This window comes from Talpa occidentalis, unplaced genomic scaffold (genome assembly GCF_014898055.3).
Source record: "Talpa occidentalis isolate TD23 unplaced genomic scaffold, MPIMG_talOcc4v2.1 talOcc4.3, whole genome shotgun sequence".
NCBI lineage: Eukaryota > Metazoa > Chordata > Mammalia > Eulipotyphla > Talpidae > Talpa > Talpa occidentalis.
This window is the reverse complement of record NW_023603184.1, coordinates 12963101-12985780: the sequence shown is the minus strand read 5'-3', so window position 1 is coordinate 12985780 and position 22680 is coordinate 12963101. Positions and strand designations below refer to the sequence as shown.

The following is a 22680-nucleotide window of genomic DNA, read 5'->3' as shown; positions in this document are numbered from 1 at the left end:
ACACAATGGTGAACCAGTCCTCGGTGTGCTTACATTCTAGGGAGAGAGGTAGATACAGGCAAGGGAACAAAGAAAATATAGAGTGAAGGATAGAACAGACTTCTAGCAGTGAGCTTAATGCAGTATCTACACATGTTGATTCCCAGTGATGCACAACTGAACTTATATGATGTATTTTTTATTTATTTATTTTTAAAAGATTTATTTATTTATTTATATAAGCACTGGGTACAGTCAGAAGCGTGGGAGGGTGAGAGAATTCACCAGAGCCAGAGGGGAGAGCAGAGCAGGCAGACTGACGAAGTACACTGCCAGGGGAGCAGCGGGTGGCAGGAGAGATCTGCGCGCCATGTAGGACCCTCACCTGGCAGCCGGGGATCGAACCGGTGCTGCAGAGGTTGAGGGCAGCTTCGCAACCCAGCGTTCAACCACTGCGCCACTGGGGAGGCCCAATGTATTTTTTAAAAAGATTTATTAATTTATGCATACAAGAACTGGGATACAGGTTGGAGGTGTCGGGGGTGAGAGGATTCACCAGAGACAGAGTGCGGAACAGTACAAGCGGATTGACTGAAATACACTGCTGAGGGTGACAGTGGGTGAGACTGGAAAGGTCTGCTGCACCATGTGGGTATTTCCCTGGCCAGGGATTGAATTTGTGCTGCAGTGGCTGCGGATAGCTTCATAGGCTGTATCTTAACCCCTTGTGCCACCAGGGAGGCCCTGAACTTACATGATGTTTTAATGCAATGTTACAGCAATAAAAAATAAAAAGTCATAATTTCTATATAAACAATATAGAAATAAACAAAAATCAGAAAGGAAGACCCATTTTCAGTGGAGTGATGAAAGAAGACCTCCCTGGAAAATGGTGTGCAAACCAGCAACCAAAGGATGCCCTAAGACTAGAGGATTATCAGCCAATTGAAGAATGGCAGTAGGTGGTGGGTGGGAAGTCATCCAGACAAAGGCATGGGGTATTTGAATAACTGAAGGCTGGAAGGTTGTGCCATTTCCAGTGGACTGACAACAGTTGTCTGGGCGGATGGGATGGTTGTGGCAATGGAGAGAAAATGTCCAACTTAAGGTCTCCAGACATTTTGGAGATAGAACTGAGAAAGCTGGTTGTTTGGGGCTGATAGAAAAGAAGACCCCCAAAATAATACTTACCTTTGCAGCTCTGACTATCTAGGTGGCTGTTAGTGCCACTTATTGGGAGGAGGAAGCTTTGGAGGGAATAGGGCTGAGCGTGCAGAAAAAAATATCAAAAGTCCCATTGTAGGGCCTCCCCGGTGGCGCAGCGGTTGAGCGCTGGGTTGCGAAGCTGCCCGCAGCCTCTGCAGTGCAGGTTCGATCCCCGGCTGCTCCCCAGCCACCAGAGCAGGGTCCCACATGGCGCGCAGACTTCTCCTGCCGCCCACTGCTCCCCTCAGCAGTGCACTTCGGTCCTTCTGCCTGCTCTGCTCCCCGCTCTGGCTCTGGTGAATTCTCTCACCCTCCCGCGCTTCTGACTGTACCCAGTGCTTGTATAAATAAATAAAAATAAATCTTAAAAAAAAAGTAGTCTTTAAAAAAAAAAAAGTCCCATTGTATCCCTGGTAATTTCAAGATGTCTGCATTGCACACATGCAGATGTCAATGAGGTGGTGGCACATAAATATCTGGAGATTTGAGAAAAAAAAAAAAAAAAAAAACAGAGATAGACAGTGGGAAGATACTGGTTTACATGTGGTTTGTAAATGCCCAAGATGTGATCCAAGAAGAATGCAGAGCCTGAGAGAATAGGGATGAAGAATGAGAAGTTTCACAAGCAATGCAAGAGCACCGAGGGAGGGTTCGTGGAGAAAGGGAAGAGTACAGCTGGGGAGACTTAGACTAGAGGATGGTGCATCTAAAAAACACACTAAAAACCACACTAGAGCACACCCCCTCCAGCTGTCTGCCCAGCTGTCACTACAGATCACCAGGGTGGCTGCAGGGATCTGGTAGTGTAAGCAGGTGGCCTTTTCCTCCTGCTCCCTTCATGTTTGCTTTCTGGACACTGTGGGATCAAACAGGAAGACTACAGAAAGCACCAACCAAGTCTCATAGAGCTTCCCCTGCAGGAACTTGCAAAGCAATCAGCGGCCTCCACAAAAGGTATCCTCAAGCCCTCACCATCACTAATCAAACTTTCCCTTAGCATCTTAACATGCTCACATCGCGCCCATCTTAAAAATTAAACAAATAAGTCAAAATGAAATCCTATTCCTCTCATATATTTACTTTCCTTATTACCATTTTCCCCTTCATGAAAAAAAAATATACTTTCTCTCCACCCATCCTCAACTAACCAACATGGTAACAGTCATCATCACTTTGCTGACCTTGCTCTGGCACCAATCAGTGATGGCCTTAAAGTGGATTCATCCAATGACTGTTTTTAAACATTGTTTGGCATCTCTAAGGCATGGGGCACTGTTGGCCACTCCAAGACACCTGCTGTTTCCTGACTCCCCTGTTTTACTTCTCTGCATCCCTGACACCCTGCATCACCTCCCTCTGCTCGTCTATAAATAGGTTCCCCGGGCTTCTTCCTTCAGCCCAATTTATTTTCCTATCTTCATGATCTGTCTGGATAAGCTTGTTTGTTCTGTAACCATAAGTGCCAGTCCATAAAGCCACAGATGCTCATGTTTCCATGCCCAGCAAGTATCTCCACCTGATGTACCAAACACAAAACATCCTTGCCCAGTGTTCTAAACCAAATTCATTACCTCTCCTTCCAATTCGCCATCTCTTTCCTGAATTGCTTTCCTGCACTCATCTCTTCCTCCATTTGCTTACGCCAGAAACACAAATGATGAATTTATGTCTCACTCCTGTTCACCCACTATATTTCCTTGATCACTAAGTTCTATGTAGCCCTGGAATCTGGTAATTCGAGTGCACCCCTGTGCCTACTTCAGGCCATTATCACCCACCTGTGTGACCACTACCGCCTTCTAACACGTCTCAGTGCCCCTGTCTCCCCACACCCTCCCAATTCATACTCCACTCAGTATCATTATAACAAAACATGAAGATAACTTGAAGGTCTGTGAATCAGGATCTGGTTAAATCAATGATTACATAACTGTACAATGCACTATATCTATATCAGGTAACTATAACATATGAATATACCTCTACAGGTATTAAGAACTAGATGGAGAATAGTCTGTTTAGAATGACGCAATTTGCATATTAAGAACAGGATGTTTTACACGGGCATGCAAAAAATATCTCAAAGGATAGACCAAAATAACAAGTTTCTGGACACAAGGTGAAGGTGAAAGGCAGCATTTTTCTTCTTTACCTTATGCCATTCTGTAATGTTTGAAGTTTGGAGTTTTTTCTTAGTGCCACATATTTTTTTAATTATGGGAAAGAGCCACTGATCCAGATGGCAAAAAGTTAAAAATAATTTGACAGTGGATAGTGAATCCTTCACACCCCTCGATTTGACTGATAGTATATTCTACATACAAAATGTATTTTCTAAATGGAGACTGAATGTGATCAGTGATATTTTTACCCAAACACTGGAAATAGGCACAATATCTATCTGAGAAAGTAAATAACAGATTTGCAACTCTTAAAAACAGCTAAGGAAAGAAAGGAAAGGCAGTTTTCAATGATGGCTTGCTTTATGACGAGTACTTCTATTACTCCACAATTGAGCCATTTCAATTAAGCTGTTGTGCTAACAAAACACATTGGAGATCAATGTTCTGGTCTCAGAAAGCAGAGTCAAGAGACATGAGAAAATAAGAGGACAGGCCCACAGAGGTGTCACCTAAAGGTCTTGGATTATGCATAAAAGTGTTCTTTCATCTCTGAACATACCTTAATATTTACCAAGGAAATAGAGCAGAGAAATGTCAATACATAGCACCTTCCGCCGGAGGTTGACAGAATGCATGACTTCTTGAATCAATGGAATGATGCAGTGGATATTCCAGACAGGGGTTATACAGTTCACCCTCTACCTTTTTTCAAGATAAAGAAAAAGTGCTGGCACAAATATAGAAACAGCTATGCTAACACAGGACAAATCAATAATACCTCTGATTCCCAAGGTATTTGCCTATGACTCCTTCTGGCCCCTTCCATTAACTAGAACTGATTTCCCTTTCTAAGGCAGCAATTTCAGATAACCATCCTCCCATTGAACAGGTACCCTTAGAAGGTCTGGAGTGAAGAGAAGGGCTTCTGTCGTCTGTCCTTGCTGGCTGGGAGGGTCATAGCTAAAAGTGAAAAAGGTGATGACTGCTAATTCTCCCCATTCTTGCCCATTACAATCTAACTTTCCCCTACTTTTCCCCCACTACATATCCCTTTTAATATATAGTATTTTATTACAGATGATAGCTTGGTGGCAGCCTTGATATTCAAATTGAAAGAAACTGTACTGCCTGTTTTCTTTTCTCTCAAATATTTGAATTTGAAGCCTCGAATGGATGCCATGCTGCCACCCTCAGGACTGGGGGACTGGAAAGTGACCACACTCACCAGTTCTGGTTCTCTCCAAAGCTCTGCCTTATGCTCACCCAAGGCCACGCTCACCACCCACGCACAGCCCAGATCCAGCAGCTCCTTGGTACAATGGGAAAATGTCAGAACTCTTTTCTCAATTCTGGACTTTCCTGTAAGACCATCCCTGTACCAGAGCTTTCTGTGGGATGGGCTCCCTCCATCCACCTTTGCTTTCTTCTCTCTTCCACAGGGGTTGATGCTAAGAGTTCCCCCTCAGTGATCTTCATCAACATACGTATCCATCTCAGTGTTTCCCAGGGCCAACTGGCAAAAATGCCTCCAACCCAATGTCTTGAAATGAGTCCAATTTGAATATTCTCAGATGAACAAACTCCTACAAATGATCAGTCCTTCAATCAAAACACTAGCAATTAATCAGGATCCAAAAAATTCAATGATTCCCTTCAGCACTACGTTCTCTGATGATTTTGCTAACGTCTGCTAATGGATGACTTTGAATCCCAGAAAAACGCTAGGTGAACAGATTCAGCCTACAATTCCATTAGTCTCTATTCTATTCTTAGAAATTAGTCCAATATTTATTTGTGACACTTCTTCTAGACCATATGTTGCATCTAAATAGAAAACACGATCACTGAACCCATCTTCCGGGGACCACCAGCCCCTCTGGAGTGTCTGGGATGAGTGCTGTCAGCTGATCTCCATCCATTTCATCCCTAGACAGGTTTATCTAATTGTGCTTTGCTCATGTTGACCTCCATCCACTTTCTTAACAAAGCTGTTATCAGATCACAACTGTCCTTTTAAGCAAATAGTGAGATAAAAACAAAAATACAATTTAGTCTGCAGCAGTTGGTTTTGCCTGATATTGACAAGAAAAGAATGCTCTTCTTTTTTTAATCTATTTTCTTTGACCTTATCTTCCTTTATGCTTTGCTACTGCTCTTCTATTTGCAATTCTTGGTTGAGTGTCTACAAACTGGGGTCTAACCATTGTCCTCAGCTGCCTGCACTTAGTCACACCTTTTTTATGGTGGCATTTTCTTTTGAATGTCACATCCCCATTCAAAGATAAGTCAACTTCTTTCTGTAACCCCTGCTGTCCTGTTTGTGCCTTGCCTCTTAAATTCTTTATCCTCTTTTTGCCAGACACTTAGCTATTTTATTTCCTTTGACCAAAATGATTGGAGACTTCCACTGGAGCCAAGACAAACAAATAGAAGGCTTGTAAAATTTTAAAGAAATGTCAATTAATAGCCAAATATGGATAATATGAAACACAGTAGCTTTACATGACAAAAACCATGGCACCCAATAACAGCATAAAATCAAAATTTTGCAAAGCTTCAGTTTTTCCATTCGCACAATGAACATCATGTCCCATGGGGGCCATCCCAGGATCTAACAAAGTTACATATGTACAAGCACAAACAAGGAGCAAGTTCAAACGAATGGTCCTGTTTATAGCTGCTCATAGTGACATCTACAAACACTGTTGATAATCACATCACAAATACCAAAAGACATATTTGGAGCGACAATATATTTTAATTAAAAGAGAATGGAGGGGGCATAGGGGCTAAGTCTCAGCACTATCAGGCTAGCACCACTGCTCTGAGGCCTATGTTCGATCGCTGGCCAGGGAACTAACCCACATGTGGCCCAGCAGACCTCCCCTGTCTCACCTGCTGCTCCCCTCAGCAGTGTATTTCAGTACATCTGCCTGTTCAGCTCCCCACTGTCTCTGGTGAGTCCTCTCACCCCTGCACCTCTGGCCTACACCCCAGTTCTTCTATGCATAAATAAATAAATCTTTTTAAAAAATAGAGAGAGGGGGGAGAGAATGGAATGCTGTGGGAATTGGAATTCCCTAAGGACTCTGAAGCTTCTAAAGGGAGTCAAACCCGGCCTCCCTGGTGGCACAGGCGGTTGACCGCAGCGCTGTGAAGCTGTCCGCAGCCTCTGCAGCATGGGTTCGATCCCTGCCAGCTTGGAGATGCCCACATGGCACAGCAGACCTCTCCTGTCTCGTCCGCTGCTCCCCTCAGCAGTATATTTCTGTCAGTCTGCCTGTTCTGTTCCCCACTCTATCTCTGGTGAATCCTCTCTCCCTCCTGCACATCTGGCCTGTACCCTGGTTCTTGTATAAATAAATAAATCTTAAAAAAAAATTAAAGGGAGTCAAACCACCAGGCTGGATGAAGAGCCAACATTTACTGCCACCTACTGGGTAATCTGCAAACAGTGCCACTCAAAGATACACAGGATGAGGCCTCAGAAGGAAATGTTTCTAGATTTAGAAGGCATCTCTGGGTCATCACTGTTTACATATGCTGGGGGCGAAAAAAGCCATCAGCTCTAGGACTAGTAGTTATTTTAGGAAAGTGCATAAGTTAAGTAACAGCAACTAAAGCAACTGTACCTGAAGATCACAAAAGAAAGTATAAAATCCAGGACCTGCTAAATGTTGAGTTACACTTGCCACTAAGAAGTGCAGGCCCAGGGCTCAGTATTCCCAAGGATGGATCTGTTCAAAATGCTGCATCCTAACCACCGATAACTTCAAAAGAGTTCTTCATTAAGAACAACCCAAACAGGGCCTCCCCGGTGGCGCAGCGGTTGAGCGCTGGGTTGCGAAGCTGCCCACAGCCTCTGCAGCACCGGTTCGATCCCCGGCTGCTCCCCGGCCACCAGAGGAGGGTCCCACATGGCGCACAGACCTCTCCTGCCGCCCGCTGCTCCCCTCAGCAGTGTACTTCGGTCCTTCTGCCTGCTCTGCTCCCCGCCCTGGCTCTGGTGAATTCTCTCACCCTCCCACACTTCTGTACCCAGTGCATGTATAAACAAAAACAAACAAACAAATAAAACATGCCTCTATGAAAAATAAATAAATAAATAAATAAAATAAAAGAACAACCCAAACACCGAGTAACAAGAAACTAATGTCTAAGGGGTCAAAAAGAAAAGTAACTTGAATCACCTAATAATAGCGCAGAAATGGGGGTTTGAAGAAGTCTTCCTTCCGGTGCACACCCACCAGGTGGGGAGCGCCCTGCCCTGAGGCTACCATCCCATTTCTCATTCTCTAGGTTGCCTCAAGGAGGTAATTGATCATTTCAGGAAAGACTGTGCCCAATGAGGATAATACATGCCGTCTCAGAGAACAGCTGCTCTTCAGCCCCGTAGACTCCGGCCAGGCAGGATTAGGCAGTGTGGCCCAGTGGTTAGGCATATGGGTCCCACAGCTAGGTTGCCTAGGTTTAAGGCTTGCCCTTGCCATTCAACATTTATGAAATCTTGAGTAAGTTACTTCATCTTTCTGTGTCTTAGTTTCCATACCTGTAAAGGGGCGATAATAGTCCCTACAAATCACATTGCTTTGCTGTGCCAGTAAAGTAAATTCCTACATGTTAAGTCCTTAAAACAACACATGGCTGTAATCACTCAATAAAAGGCACCAAGACAAAGGGGCTGATCATCAGATGTCTCAATTTTTGAAAGATGCTAGAATCAGGATTTTTTTTTTTTTGGGGGGGGGTGAAATACTTTTAAGTATAAACAAATAATTCATGAATTTTCAAAATCTTGTGAGCCAAAACACACAAGATAATTAAGATGGGGGCCACTTACAGTCCCCTGGTACCTGAGGTCCAGTGCAGTGGGGAGACCAAAACTTGGGAGGCAGACAGGCCTTGAACTCACTTCTAACTTTGCCACCAGCTCTGCAATCCCAAGTGCAGCGGGTGGAAGCCCAGGATGGCGGGAGCACGTAAGGGAAACTCTTGTGTCTGACTATGAAGAGCAGGTGACAGATGGCCGTCCTGACCAAGTGTAAGAGAAGAAAAGTACTCTGGGTGATTGAAATGAAGTCTCTTAATACACAGAGAGGTATGGGGTTGTGCAGAGGACATCTACCCCTGAGCCCCAGGGACTTCTTTCCAGGTTTTTCACATGCGCTGGTCACATCTCCCAGACGCAATGGGATTGACACTGATCAAGTCCCACCACCAAAATGGAGTAGATTCCTTGAGGGCCATTGTCAAAGGACAGTCCACACACCAAAGGGAGCCCCTGAGATTGTCCAAATTGTGTTAGACAGAAGAGTGTCCGTAAGTCTCAGGAAACTCCATGACACTGGACATGAACTCAGGCGGAGGCTGACTGAGTCATTACAAAGTAGAAAGTAGCATTTTCTCCACTGGAGACACAAGACCAGGTCACCTACCCTCATCTGAGAATGACTGTCCCTGTCTCTAAGAAAGAACTCCTCCCCAGTACATACATAGATGAAATAAAGTTTTCACCACTAATAAACCCTTTAGGCCAACAAACCTCTAGGCTAATGATATGGAATCCATCATGAAGAGGTCACAGGCATGGGGAGATCATGAGTTTGAGAGATGGAAGGACCTCATGAAAGAAGAGCAGAGAAAGGACCCCAGCCATTTAATAATGCCAGGATAAAACTGCTTAAATAGAGCCTCCACCTGTTTCTGATGTAGCAGCCTATGCAGACACTGCCTGATGCTGAATCCCTTGTGCTAAATTGCACAAAGCTTTAAAAAATTCTTGCTTGGTACCTGCAGGATTAGAATCTCCATTATTTCTGTCTCTCAGAGAATTCAAGAACCAGAATCCGGTAACAAAATCACCTGACTGTCATATAGCAGAGAGTTGTGATGATTGCTCATCTAAGGTAGAAATGAAATAAATACATGAATGGAAGACAAGCTTAAATAAATATCAGAACCATTGAAAACAGCATTTTATAAAACGCACTAAGAAAATGAGTTTTTCTTTTTAAAAGTTTAAGCCACTAGCCTTTTTTTCCATTCTCCTGTCACACTGCTGGCCCATTGTCTTTTCTGCCTTCATTTGAAGCCAACCAGACAGATTTATAACGAGATGCTAGTCCTTCTCTATTCTACTGACAAATATGCGGCCCATCTGCCTCCAATCAATGATGGAGCACGTGGAGATGGAGCAATGGGATATTTTTAAACACTCCTTTAATTAATTCATTCCAAGGACTTGGCACTTGGTGCCTTGGGTGAGGGGCAGGCAGCGGGAGGAGAGAGGAGCCTCACGATCTCGATAAATAAAGAGATTTGTCCTAATCTGAATTCTAAAGCCCTTTCTATGAGACAGCCTTCTTGCCCCCAACAAGCTGTTAAGAGCATAGAAGAGATGACTGCCAGCCAGGCAGTGAATGGCATTTGTTAGATCTTTTAGGCTTCGAAGACAAGTTCTTAAAAACTACAGTTTTATCTTGAGAATGACTCTTTTACCCACTAGAAGAGTTTTAAATGATCAAGGTCTTATTTGATTTAAATAATTATAGCAGGAGATTGAAATGAAGACCAGATTCAGTTATTCTGAGAGGCCAGGGGCGGGGGAGGTGCTAGGGGGGAGGGAGTTCAGTATGGAAAACAATTCAGTTTGCCTTTAAAAGGGTGAAATCCAGACATCTGGGCATTCTGTGATACAGGCTGGAGGAAAATGGACTTGGATGGGTGGGGGGTACATTTCATTGGAATCAACCTGGGCTGAGCTTCATAAGGTGAACAAGCTTTGCAATCCAGGATCTGTAGGATTTATGACACACTGACCCAGAAATCTCAGACTTTGCTTTTAAATATTGCTTGTTTCTGCAGCCCAAGCCCTGTCTCTTGAGGGACTTTTCCTTGTCTGACAATTCCCTTAAATCTGGAGTCAGAGGACACACACTTCATCATGTTGCCTAAAAGGAAAAGTGGCTATTGAAACTGATGGCAGGCCTGTCTGGGCTTTTTTTTTTTTTTTTTTTTTTTTTTTACATACTGGCTTTTCCATTTCACAAGTTTCATTTGGGTTTAGAAATTGTTTCTTAAGAATCATGCTTTCAATCACTCACAAGAGGCTCTCTTAGTAAGCATGAAATTGCTTTCTCATAGTTCCAGACATTTTACCCAAGCAGGTTGTTTTTCATGTTCTTGAAAATGAGAACCTCAGAGAAGCCCCAACCCCTCCAGAGTTCAAACCCTATCTATGCCCTCCACTCACTTCCCAATAAATCCACTCCCTGGACTCTTCCTCCAACTGACCTCAACCTCTTCCCCAAGGGGAGAAGGGAGAAGGTGATCGTTATGTTTTGTTTTGTTTGCTTGAAATAATAAATCCAGGGTGTTTCTTGCCAGGGTGTTTCTGCTGCCAGCGGTTTTCTGTTTCCCTTGCTTTCTAAATCAAACTGAAACTCAAGCCCTTGTGCTTGGCTTTTGCCCTGACCCCTTGACTCCTGGGAGTTGATCAGAAGACAGATCGCCTGGGGTCCCCGACATACATGGTGACCTAGTCTCCCGTGCCCCCACGAACATATTTCTAAAATGCCCATCTCCACAGCATATGGGTGCATCATTATAATCCAGTCAATAACAAACACCAGCCTGTCTGCCACCAACTACTTTATAAGCTTTTCCTAACTTGAGTCAGGGACCTAAAACTATAATTCTAGCCATGTCAGGGGACTCAGAAAAAAGAATGTTCAACTATCAAATTTGACCTTTTTTTTGCAAGAAAATACCTCTTAGGGCCTGAGAACTACCAAAGAGTCCACTGTTGACTTTTATTGGACACCGGATGTCAATAACCCCAATTCTAAATCATCAGAAATCTCAAATTAGCAGACACTGTTTGAGTATGCTTTGCAAAAGCAAAGACCAAGTGCACAGACTGAGAATATGAATATTCCAAAAGACAATTTACAGAGTGTGCCGGCCAAAGGTCTGAAAGAAAGTCAATAATCTCCTCTCCAGACACGCCTCGTTCACTCTTCAATGATAACTGACATTTCCTGATGATAACCCCAATATCACTTTATCTTATATCAGTTTCTTCTTAAGGTTCATTTGCATTGGAGCATCTTCTTCACAGTTAATGGAACTATCAAATGTGATGATGTACTCAAATGAGCTTTGAAAGTGGAGCGCAAAACAAACATAAGATGTCACTAATGCTTCTGATCAGTCTTTAAAAATTGATAACCCACATATGTTGTTGTCTGTAACTACATCACCAAACAAGTGATAAACAGAATGTTCCATTTACCATACTACCCATCCCCCAAACATCCTGGAACAACAGAGTTGAACTGAAAACGCATACATTGAAAGCATATAATTACATTGCTATGTTGGCATTTTCCCCCCCCTCAGCTATGTATAGTTCAAGAACACAGTCTCAAAATTGTTAGAAAGCAAAGGCTAATAAGGGAGATCAGCCTGAGGATTCTTGGTGAATTTCCCTAGCTCAGTTACATTAACCCAAGATCTCAAAAGGCAAGAAAATCTCACCAAACCATAAAAACAATTTACTAATCAAAGTCCTTCACTAGCGCCAGTCTTCTAAAAGTCAGTTTCCAGACCATTTATGACTTTGTATCTGCCCCCAGAGAGCCCAGAAATATCCCCAAAACTACTTAGTCAATACTCCTGGAAAAAAAGAGAAGAAAGAAAAGACCAGGGCTTAGGAGCATGCGACCTGTTCATTATTACTGCTTTAAATAATAATGGGCCATAGATCTTTCTACAGTTGTTTCCCAATTTTTTTTTTTTTCAGTTCATTCATCTAAATGCAAGTTCCCTTGGCCAATCTTAACACACACATTGTGCAAATACAGCATTAATTGAATGTGAGTGGTTTAAACTACTGAAAATCACTTCTGCTCTATATTCAATGTTAAATCATTTGGCAGCTCTCCTTTAGGACAAAGGTGAGATAAACACACTTAATTTGGTGATTTTTGCTGATGTCTTAACTTCCCCCATCACCATCCGGCCATCAACAACAAAGAGCGAGGTGAACGCAGGATTTGAAGGGCCACTGCCAATCATGTCTTTCACAGAGGTCTTCCAACTTAGTCTTTAACGGAGGCATAAAGTCTAGAAGGACTCTGAAGGCAGCCAGAAATGCCTTTATATATCTTTTCTAATATGAAAGACTGATTAATTAAGCCAGGAAGGCACTGAGGTTGAGTCATGTGGACTCAATATTTAATTCTAGAGATCTGTTTTTAGACAATGTTCCACCTTCCCTGTGTCTAAGTGCCTACCTACTTGAAGCATCTTTTGGAGAAATAAAATTGGGAAAGTTCCACCCTGCTAAACTATTAGGATGAAAAGAGAAGAACTCTCATGCTCCCACAAGCTCATGGTCACTGCCAGGGACCAGTTTGGAAGGACACCAAGGGACAGAAGAGGGGTGAGTCCCTGCTCCTGGGCACATTTTTAGACATTTTCCCTTTGTTGGAGGTTGGAATCTAGACATCTGACTTTGAAACTGACCCTTCACTTCTACTTACAGATCCATTTCCCCAAAACGAGACTGTGGACTTGGTAAAATTTATTGGAGAGAAACTGTGGAAAGTGTCAGCATCAAAGACTCATGCTCTGTGCTGAGAGTATTAGCTTTCCCCATAAGGAGGATCCAGGGACGACTTGCCTGAGTAGCTAGTGTAATTTTGTGAATTAACCAAAGGGTTGCGCTCCTACTCTGGCTCCACCAAGCAGGAAACATATTCTGGAAAATACTGGTCCACCTGGACCCTTCATTCTGGACATGTCATTCTGGACCCTTCCTTTGAGGTGTGAGTATTCAGGGGATCCTTTTGTCCCTAGCAGCTCCACCTCCCTCTTGCTAAAGACAGCTGTCTTTATTTATTACCGAGAGCTTCTCCATCCAAGAGAAACCTCAGGAGGAAGGGACCACTTCAAAGCCAAGGCAAGAATGGGGAAGCTAGGTTTCCCCTCCTGGAGTCTGGGGACTCCGGTCTCTGCCCAAAACCACTTATTTTCCCGCCTCTTCCCGGGAAGCACCCAAATCCCTTCCTTTCTTCCTTAGGGGCTCATGGGGAGATTCCCCCAGGCAGGAGCAAGGAGCGATTGGAGTCCGCGGGGCATGCACTCTGGAGACTTTGCATATCGGACATTCAAGGCCGCGCGCGCTGCTCCTCGCCCCGCCCCGGCCCAGGTCCCGGCTTCTCCATTCATTCCAGAATGGTCCCCACCTTCCAGCCCGCGCGCGCTCAGGATCTGTCACGCACACCGTGCCCAATCCCTTATTGTTTTTAAATCTTAAAAGTAACCACAAGAGGCTTTTCTTCCCTCGCACTTTTTCACACCTCCTTTGTACCCTTTCAATTACAGTGAAATAACCCACGGCCTCTTGCATCTCCAAAGGGTTAAAGCAGCAAGCTTCTTAAGGGAAAAATCAATTTTCTCTCCACCATCCCACCCCCCAGCCAAGCCATTGCTCCACCACCGACTCCGAGGCCTGGAGCCGACCCTCCCAGTCACCACCCCGGATAGGGGACCACCACCCCGCACCCCCGCACCCCCATCCCGCTTCCCCGTGGGCGCAGAGAAAAACCCCCTCACCCTTCGGTCGATGCCATGGTCTGGGGAACGCCCCCACCTCTTCGGCTCAATTCGGCAGCAGCGGGCAAGTGAGTGAGCAGGCGCGGGGGTGAGCGCTAGAGTGTGGTCCGCGCGGTATTTAAGGGGGAGCCTCTCCCCGCCCTTCCACCCCCCTCCTGGGTAAGCCCTTTAGCGCCTCAACGGGAGCTGGAGGCTGCAGCCGGGGCTAATCCGCGTCTCCGCTCCGCACCGCGCGCGTCCGGGGCTCCCCTCCGCTGGCGTCGGTGGTGCCTGGCGGAGCGCTTGTGGGGGGGCTTGGAAGGGGGTTTCCGCGCGAGCGCCGCCCCCGGGGCTGCCACGGGGCGCGCAGGGGCCAGGCGCCCCGGCCGCTGCCACCTGTGCTCGCTGCTGCAGGGAGCGGGCGCGGCGCGCGGCGGAGCGCAGCGCAGCGCAGCGCGGAGGGTGGTGGCCGGGCGGCCGTGAATGTGTGCGTGCTGAGTGTGCAGGCAAGTGTGTGCGTGCGTGCAGGCGTGTGCTGGTGTGCGCGTCCTGGGGGAGGCGGTGGTGGCTGCAAGCCTGGCTCGGCGCCGGCCAGGGAGGGATTGCAAGGTTTAGCCCCGCCGGAGCTGGGGATTTGCAGGCGATCCCTCTCTATTTTCGTCGAGAGCTGACATCACCCGCGCCGCCGCCTCGAGAGACTCCTTTAACTGCCGCCTCCTCGCCCCCCATCTCCAGACACGGTCCCTCCTCTGCTCTCCCTCCCCCTCACCCGCACCCCCCAGCTTCTCGCCATAAATTAGCCAAATAAGAAAAGAGGCCCCGGTGATCGCCCGGGAAGGCCTGGGTTACCGGTGGCTGGAGCCCAGTATCTAAGGAGTCGCTATTGTTTCCAAACAGCTCAGGCTCGCGTGGCCCCGGGTCACCCTGCGCGGGGCTAAGCGCAGGCCAAGGCACGGAGACCTGGGATGCCCCTCCGTCCCTTTGAGCAGCCCCGGGTGCTTTGCCACACTCCTTGGCACACTTGCTACAGTTGAAACCCTCTCCCAAGCTCTCCCTCACAGGTGGTGTTAGGGGGAAAAGGATGTCCTAAAGCTAATTCCATACAGGCTTTGTGGGCTCCACCCCCATCCCATTGGGGCTGCCCTATAACAGTGGCACCCCCCCACCCCCCCAACCTCCCACGACCCCGTACAGGGTCCAGACGAACCCAAGCGGCCTAAGCACGCAGGTGGCGTGGCCAAAATGCAGCCCAGCTGCGCGCCCCCCTCTTTCCACTGCCGGAATAAATCTCTGGCCTTCAATTATTCATCGGGATTAATATTAATTCGGCTCCCTGGGGGCGGCGGGGCTGAATACCGGGTTGGGGGGGTGGTGCGGTGATAGTTTCTTGGTTTTTTTTTTTTTAAGCAGAGAGGTCGGTCTGCAGGTGATGCTGGCTAAGCTCAGCGAGATAACCCAGGCTAGTGGCGCGGGACGTGTCTCCGCCCACCTGGCTCTGCCCGCCACTGGCTTCAGAGCCGGGGGCGGTGCGCAGAGACAGATGGGCCTGGGCAAGAGAGTGTGCAAGCCTCCCAGGCGTCTTTGCATAATAATAACGAGATCCCTGCAGATTTTATTATCTGTGGGACACGGCAGACACCTATGACTCCACCACCTGCCAACTCTGTGACCACCGAGCAAAGAAAGTCTCACTTTGCTGTTCTGGAAAATGGGACCAAAACTCACCCCCTAGAAAGAGTGCTGCAAAGTAGCACTGCTTCAAAGATGTGCGCCATGCCAGCCTGGGGCTTGGGTGTAGCAGGGTCTCTGGAGCCCCAGTGCTCAGGTAATGGGTCGGATCTGCTCCTGGATGTCTCGGCTGTCTTCTTCCTCTGAGGAAGAGTCTCTTCAGGCCCTCAGCTGTGCTGCCCTTGTCAGAAACTGGAAAGCAGCAGGTCACATGGAAATCCCCAGGGCTCATCCCAGGGACAATGCCAGGGGACTCCATTTCCCAGCAGGATGGCTTAAGTGGTGAAGTGCCTGGTGCTGGTATGCTGAGAATTTGAGTGCTTCACCTTCCGGTGGGGTGGGCTAGGGCAAACTCCTCAACTTCTCTTTATCCCACCTGCAAAATGGGAATAGCAAACCCCAAACCCGCCACTGCAAAGAGAACTATATGGCTATGCAGAGTCCTGAAACTAGACCGTGAACCCTCAAAGCTTTTCGGTTGAATCTAAGGGCCCTGGGCTGATAGATAGGTTCTTGTGTACAATAGCCAAGAGTGAATAGGCAGATGAGAGAAACAACAAAACAGAAAACAACCAAGTAGAAGTCAAAGAAAGCACTCACTCCCTCCCTTAAGCTCCCTCCCCAAATCTGAGAGCAAACATCTTCCTCCCTCTGTGCCAGCCCCCCTCTCTCCTCTTCCTGTCCTCCTTTCTTTTCCTGTCTACCCCATTAGATTAATCAGAGCTACATATTTTCATCCCGGAACTCTCGCAAACCCCTTAATTTTGCATTTTCTTTTTAAAAATATAATTCTTAATGTATCCATCTGTGTTCAATTAATGTAATCTGGCACATGTATTGAAAAATAATACCCCATAGATGAAAAACTACCTTCCTGCACCTTGATGGTCCGGCTAACATTTCCTTGTCTTTAGTCCCTTCAAGGGTACCTGTGTGACTTTGTGTCTGAAATTATGGGGGGACAAGCCTCTACAGTCTCATTTTTCTCTTTACCTTTTCGGGGTTTTATTGCCCATTCTGCTGAGGTGGCAGTTGGAGAACAAAGCCAGGGACTCTCTCCCAGGTCTGGAGGGGATGTGGGCAGCACCACTGCACCTCCTTTGGAATGTGCAGGAATGAGCAAGAATGAACTATTCCATCATAATCCCTCCATATCTGCACACAGTCCTGGGGCTGAGCCCACCCTTCATTGACACTCGCTGCCAAGAGCCAGGTACCGCTGGAACATACGCACCGTGGACTTGAAAGGGGAAAATGGATGGGGTTATTTTCACTTTTTGAACCATGCATTTTAAAAACACTCTTAATTATGTTCTCAGTGGTCAGGAAAATCATGAAGCACAGCCAGAGTAGATGGGCGCCAGGGCGTCCCTTTGTCACCTTGTCTATAAATAGCTCTGCTGGGAAACGTGACATCCCATCCTACACTTGAGAGACATTTGCATTCAGCTGCCCTCGGAGACAAGGCCTATTAAATCATGTAGAGTATGCCACAGATAATTCTGGATAATAATCATTAGCCAGAAAGAACTGGTTCTCTTTCCTTGGACCAGAGGAGGCCCACTGAGATTCCTACCAATTCTTCCATCCTTAAGCAAATTGGAGCATTGCTTTCAACACAGGCTGCCCATCAGAATAAGCAGAGGGAGCTTTTTAGAAAATAGCAGGGATCAGGTCACCTGCCAGAGATTTGGATTTTTTTTTTTTTTTCAGTCTGAAGTGGGGCTTGAGGGCCCTAACTTCATATTTTTAAAAACTTCCCCAGATGATTGACAGCTGTGCAGGCAGCATGGGGAACCACTAGGCTAGAGGTGGCTCAGCAAGATAGGGTTCCAAAAACAGGGGCCCCGAATAGTAGTTGGGGCAAATTGGCATGGTCAGCCTTTGGAAAGACAAAACCAAGGAAGGCATGATACAAGGCTGACCTTCCTTTCTTCAAACACAGGCAACTAAAAATCTCTCCAGGCAAAATGACTGCACAACTCCTGGCATGTCCCGAGCGATCAGAAAAGGATCATTCTTGACATAGGAAGCAGCTACTTGCTCCCAAGTTACCACTTGAAATTCTAGCTTCCCCTAAAACATCTAAAGTATGACCCCAAATTCTGGAGGATCAAAATACCCAGGTTTCTTTGTTTGGCATATGCAGGGAACTCTGAGGGTCAGCCATGAAACCACACTGCCTCTGTGCATCAGAACTCAGCTCTGCACCAGGCAGACCTGCTCTCAATTCTGTCCCTGCCAAATAGGTACTGCCTTAAGCTGCACACTTTAGAGTCTCAGCTGCCTCATCTGAAACCCAGAGAATGGGCTAATGGCCACCCCAGTGTCATCACAATGATTAAATGAGAAATATTTGGGAAATAGTTCTAAGTGTGGCTTGTCAAGAGTGATCAACAAAGTTTCGTTCTAGATAGGCAGGAACAGCAACATGTCCACAGTCTAGTTTACCAATGAGCTCACATGAAAACCTAGCCCCCCTTAATGCCACCTAAAATATTACCCCATTAACTGGCTTTTTTTTAAATTTTATTTTTATATTCCCCATACAATTGCAACCCCCTTATTTTGACCCCAAACTCTCCTTTCCCTGCCCCCTGCACCATAGTTTGTCTCTGGTTCATAGTTGTTTGTTGATTTTGATTTTTTCTTTCTTATAGCTATTCTTTTTCCTGGTCCCTTATTTAGGTTTTCTAGATTCCTGTTATGAGTGAGACCATCCGGTATTTTTCTTTTTCTTTCTGGCTTATTTCGCTGAGCATGATCCCTTCCAGCGTCATCCATGTTGCTGCAAATTGCATGTGTTTATCTTTTTTGAATGCTGAGTAATATTCCATTATGTATATGTACCACATCTTCTTGATCCAGTCATCTATTTTTGGGCATTTGGGTTGTTTCCAAAGCTTAGCTATTGTAAATAGTGCTGCTATAAACATAGGGGTACAGGTGCCCTTCTGAATTAATGTTTCTGTGTCCTTTGGGTAAATACCTAGGAGTGGAATGGCTGGATCATATGGAAGCTCTATCTTTAGTAGGTTGAGGAATCTCCACACAGCTTTCCATAGTGGTTGGACCAGTTTGCACTCCCACCAGCAATGCAGGAGAGTTCCTTTTTCTCCACATCCTCACCAACCTTTGTTGTTGCTAGTTTTTTTAATATGTGCCATTCTCACTGGTGTGAGATGGTTTCTCATTGTAGTTTTGATTTTCATTTCCCTGATTGCAAGTGATGTTGAACATTTTTTTCGTATGCCTGTTGGCCATTTGCATTTCCTCTTTGGAGAAGTTTCTTTTTAGCTCTTCTGCCCATTTTTTTACTGGATTATTTTCTTTGTTTTTGTTGAGTCTCATCAGCTCTTTATAGATTTTTGTGATCAGTCCTTTATCCCCATTAACTGGCTTTTTTTTCTCACAGTCAACTTAAACTGCAAGTGTCGTAGCCAGCTCTAAGTTCATAGAGCATTGATTTAAGAACAGAAGAAACTAGCAGGAATGCTGAATTTTCCACCATCTCAGTCTCCTCTTGGGATTCCATGGTTCTGGCCAAAACTGGAGGAGTGAAATGCTTTGACATTAGATTTACCTTTCTTAATTCTAGCTTATGAGTTCTCAAATTTAGAGTGAATATGAATTGCTCTACAGGATGGACTGAATACAAAAAAAGGAAAAAAAAACCAAATTAACTATACCAAAAAATAGCATTTACCATAAGGGATTGTTGTTTTTATATTATTTTATTGATTTTTTACATTGTATTATTGATCATTAGATTAAGCTATTAGAATTTGAATTAAGGTTGTGTCTAGGCTGGGACTTCATGGCAGCACAGTTATCCTACAATTATGAGTCCTTACTATGCTCAGAGTATTTAATATGAGTCAGCAAGATGACCTTAAGATGACCTTCTATACAAGATATTATTTTTTTTAAAGATTTATTTATTTATGCATACAAGAGCTGGGGTACAGGCCAGATGCGTGGGGGGTGAGAGGATTCACCAGAGACAGAGTGGGGAACAGAACAGGCAGATTGACTAAAGTACACTACCGAGGAGAGCAGTGGGTGAGTCAGGAGAGATCTGCTGTGCCTTGTGGGTTTCTCCCTGGCCGGGGATCAAACTAGTTTTGCAGTGGCTGCAGATAGTTTCATAGGTTGCATCTTAACCCTTGCACTACCAGGGAGGCTCTACAAGATATTGTTATTGACCCCATTTTACAGAGGAGAAAATCTAGGCCAAGAGGGAGTAAGACACAGAGGATGAATGCATATATCAGTTTAAGTCCCAGCTAGAAAAAAACTGGCACATTCAAATGAAGTAAATTATACAAAGTTTAATAAAGGAATTATTTCAAAGGGGATGGGAAAGATGTAGAGAACTCTAAGAGATAGTTACCTGGACTGGTAACAGTGGGGTTCAATTATCTCCCCTAGCTTGAAAGAAAGTTGCTGGAACTGGAGGGGAGTAGTGTAGGGTAAGATCACCTGACATATAGGAACTGAGAGCTTTGTTGCCACAGCAACCTACTAGAAGGGGGCCTGGGAATAAATAACTTCACCCCACTCTCCTCCTGTTCTTCTGTCCCTTCTGGGGCTCCCTATGGGTCAAAGCCAGCTGGGAGCTGGAATGTAGGAGAATACCATTGCCACAATTCATACACAGTCCTTGCAGTTAAGCCTCCCTGAGGTATACAGCAGGATGCAGAAGATGGAAAATGGAATCTGCAGGTCAATGGAAGAGCATGGGGACTGAGTGCAGGCAATCCTAACAGATTCTTGCCCTTAACCTCTCTGCTTTGCAACCTAGAGTAGTAATGATGCCACCATTGTTGGGACAGGTTACCCCAATCTCTGCTGGAGCATCTTCCTGCAGAGAAGACTCTACCAGAACGTTTGTTATTGATTAGAAGAGATGGTGTATTTATATCATGGAAGAAGCCACCAGATGGCCTCGAAGATTCCATTCCTAAATTCTATAATTTCCAACATTCTTCTCCTTATAGAAGCTAAGTTGGACCAAAGAAGGGATAAAGACATTTCCTTCCCCTATTGTGCTTTTCTAAGAAATTCATTTCCTGTTGAGATTGGTTATTGCAGCTCCCTGTAGGGAGGGGTGGGGAACTCCTAATATAGAAAAGAAAAAAAAAAATTCCTATGCTGTTTTCCCATAAAAGGCTGTTAAATAAGACCATTTCTCTCAAGATGACAACAGAGGAGAAATGTTCCAATGTTCAAAGTTTATCAGAAGAAAGTGGCCTGGAGAGAGAAATAGCAGCCAAATGACCCAAGGGTTCCTCCAAAAGGGATGGTCATTCAGTAACATCTGAGAAATATGAACTTATCTTTGCCCCCTGAATGCAAGCACCGTTTCATCTGTCTTGCTCTTGAAGATTAGTGAGGTTCCAGAACTTAGGAAGAAGAAAAACACTGTCAGCTCATTCGGTAGAATTGCACGTGTGATTCTCTGCAAAGTCACAGTGACCCAGTGAACAAAGTTGTATTTTCTGTTTCTGTGAGCTGTTCTGCTAAGCAAGTCTCAGCCTGGAGGTCAAAGAGGTCTGTGTTCAAATCCCATCTTCTTTTTACATGGCATCAATTGGGTCACCTAAACCCTTTGTGACTAACCTTCCTCATCTGTAAAATAGATCTTTCTTATAGCTGCAAAAATTCTACCTGTAAAGCAGATATCACAGGGTCTTCAGCTCAGTGATAGTGGACACACTGAATATTTGCCCCATCGCTTCCTAAGTAACCAAAGAATCATAAGCTTTGGATCATAAGCTGTGTTTCTGCATCTGTCTTTTAAAACTTTTCTCTAATCATTAACATTATGAGATACCTTCAATTTTTTTAAATAAATAAAACAGAAGGGATATTGGGAGCCCTTTCATCAAGACAAATAATTTGAATACACCAATTTTTCAAACATGTGAGCTATTTTTAAAATGAATGGAAACCATGAATGAGAAGTATTGTATAATGTTCCTATTTTAGAGGAAAGATACTATTCTCTCACAGCATTGGCCCTGAAGTCAAGAGCATCTGTGAGTGGAATTGGAAGAAGCCTGCAACTAAATTGAAAATGAAAAGATTTCAGAAAGAGAAGGAGGATTAGAGTGGTAACTGGCAAGAGAAGAATTGTCAGTGGCAGCCCCGATTATCGAATAGAGAATGCTAAAGTGGCCACTGAAGATGCTGTAACATGGTCTACAGAATTAGACCGACCTGGGCACCATCTGGCTGAACCACATTTAAAGCAGTGAGTTTCAAATTGAATTCATCATTCCCCCGTTCCATTCTGAATGTCCTGGAGGCCATTACTAAGCCTGCTGGGCATGGGTAGGTGTAGTAATCACCCCATCTCCTGGGCTCCGATGACAACCAGACGAAGCAATGCTACATAAAGTACTTAGCACACAGATCCTGGCACACAGCGTAGCCATTCTTGAAAGAGGAAGTTAGGAAATGGGTGCAGACAGTCAGATAGAAACAGGTGCCCCACCTCCCCCGGTGGCGCAGTGGTTGAGCACTGGGTTGCGAAGTTGCCTGCAGCCTCTGCAGCGCCGGTTCAATCCCCGGCCTCACTGGGTGAGGGTCCCACATGGCGCGCAGACCTCTCCTGCCGCCCGCTGCTCCTCTCAGCAGTGTACTTCGGTCCTTCTGCCTGTTCTGTTCCCTGCTCTGGCTCTGGTGAATTCTCTAGCCCTCCCGTGCTTCTGACTGTACCCAGTGCTTGTATGAATAAATAAATAAATCTTAAAAAAAAAAAAAAAAGAAACAGGTGCCCCAAGTCCCAAGTGCATTTATCAGCCTGATTGAGAAATAATTGCAGACCAGGAAGGCCCCCCTACCAATACAATTAAAAAATAGAATGTTCAGAACACTAACATAATGGCATAATAGCACAGTAGCAACGGATCAAAGCTGGTTTCCAAAAGGTAGGCTGGGAAAACTCATTGGGCCCAGCCAACCAGCAAGAAACACAAGGAGACACCCAATGGCCAAACCCCATCCTTGCCCACTATACCCATATAAGCACCTACTTCTC

General features: G+C 45.3%; 1 protein-coding gene across 1 annotated transcript in view; it reads right to left on the bottom strand.

Moving 5' to 3' along the window:
• Window positions 1–14016, bottom strand: part of SLC1A2 (solute carrier family 1 member 2) — a 139049-nt gene extending 125033 nt beyond the window's left edge. Inside the window, exon 1 of the mRNA XM_037522462.2 lies at window positions 13929–14016. Coding sequence (XP_037378359.1) covers window positions 13929–13945 — 17 coding nt within the window. The 5' untranslated portion in view covers window positions 13946–14016. The remainder of the gene's footprint in view (window positions 1–13928) is intronic.
• Between the last annotated feature and the right edge of the window lie 8664 nt (window positions 14017–22680).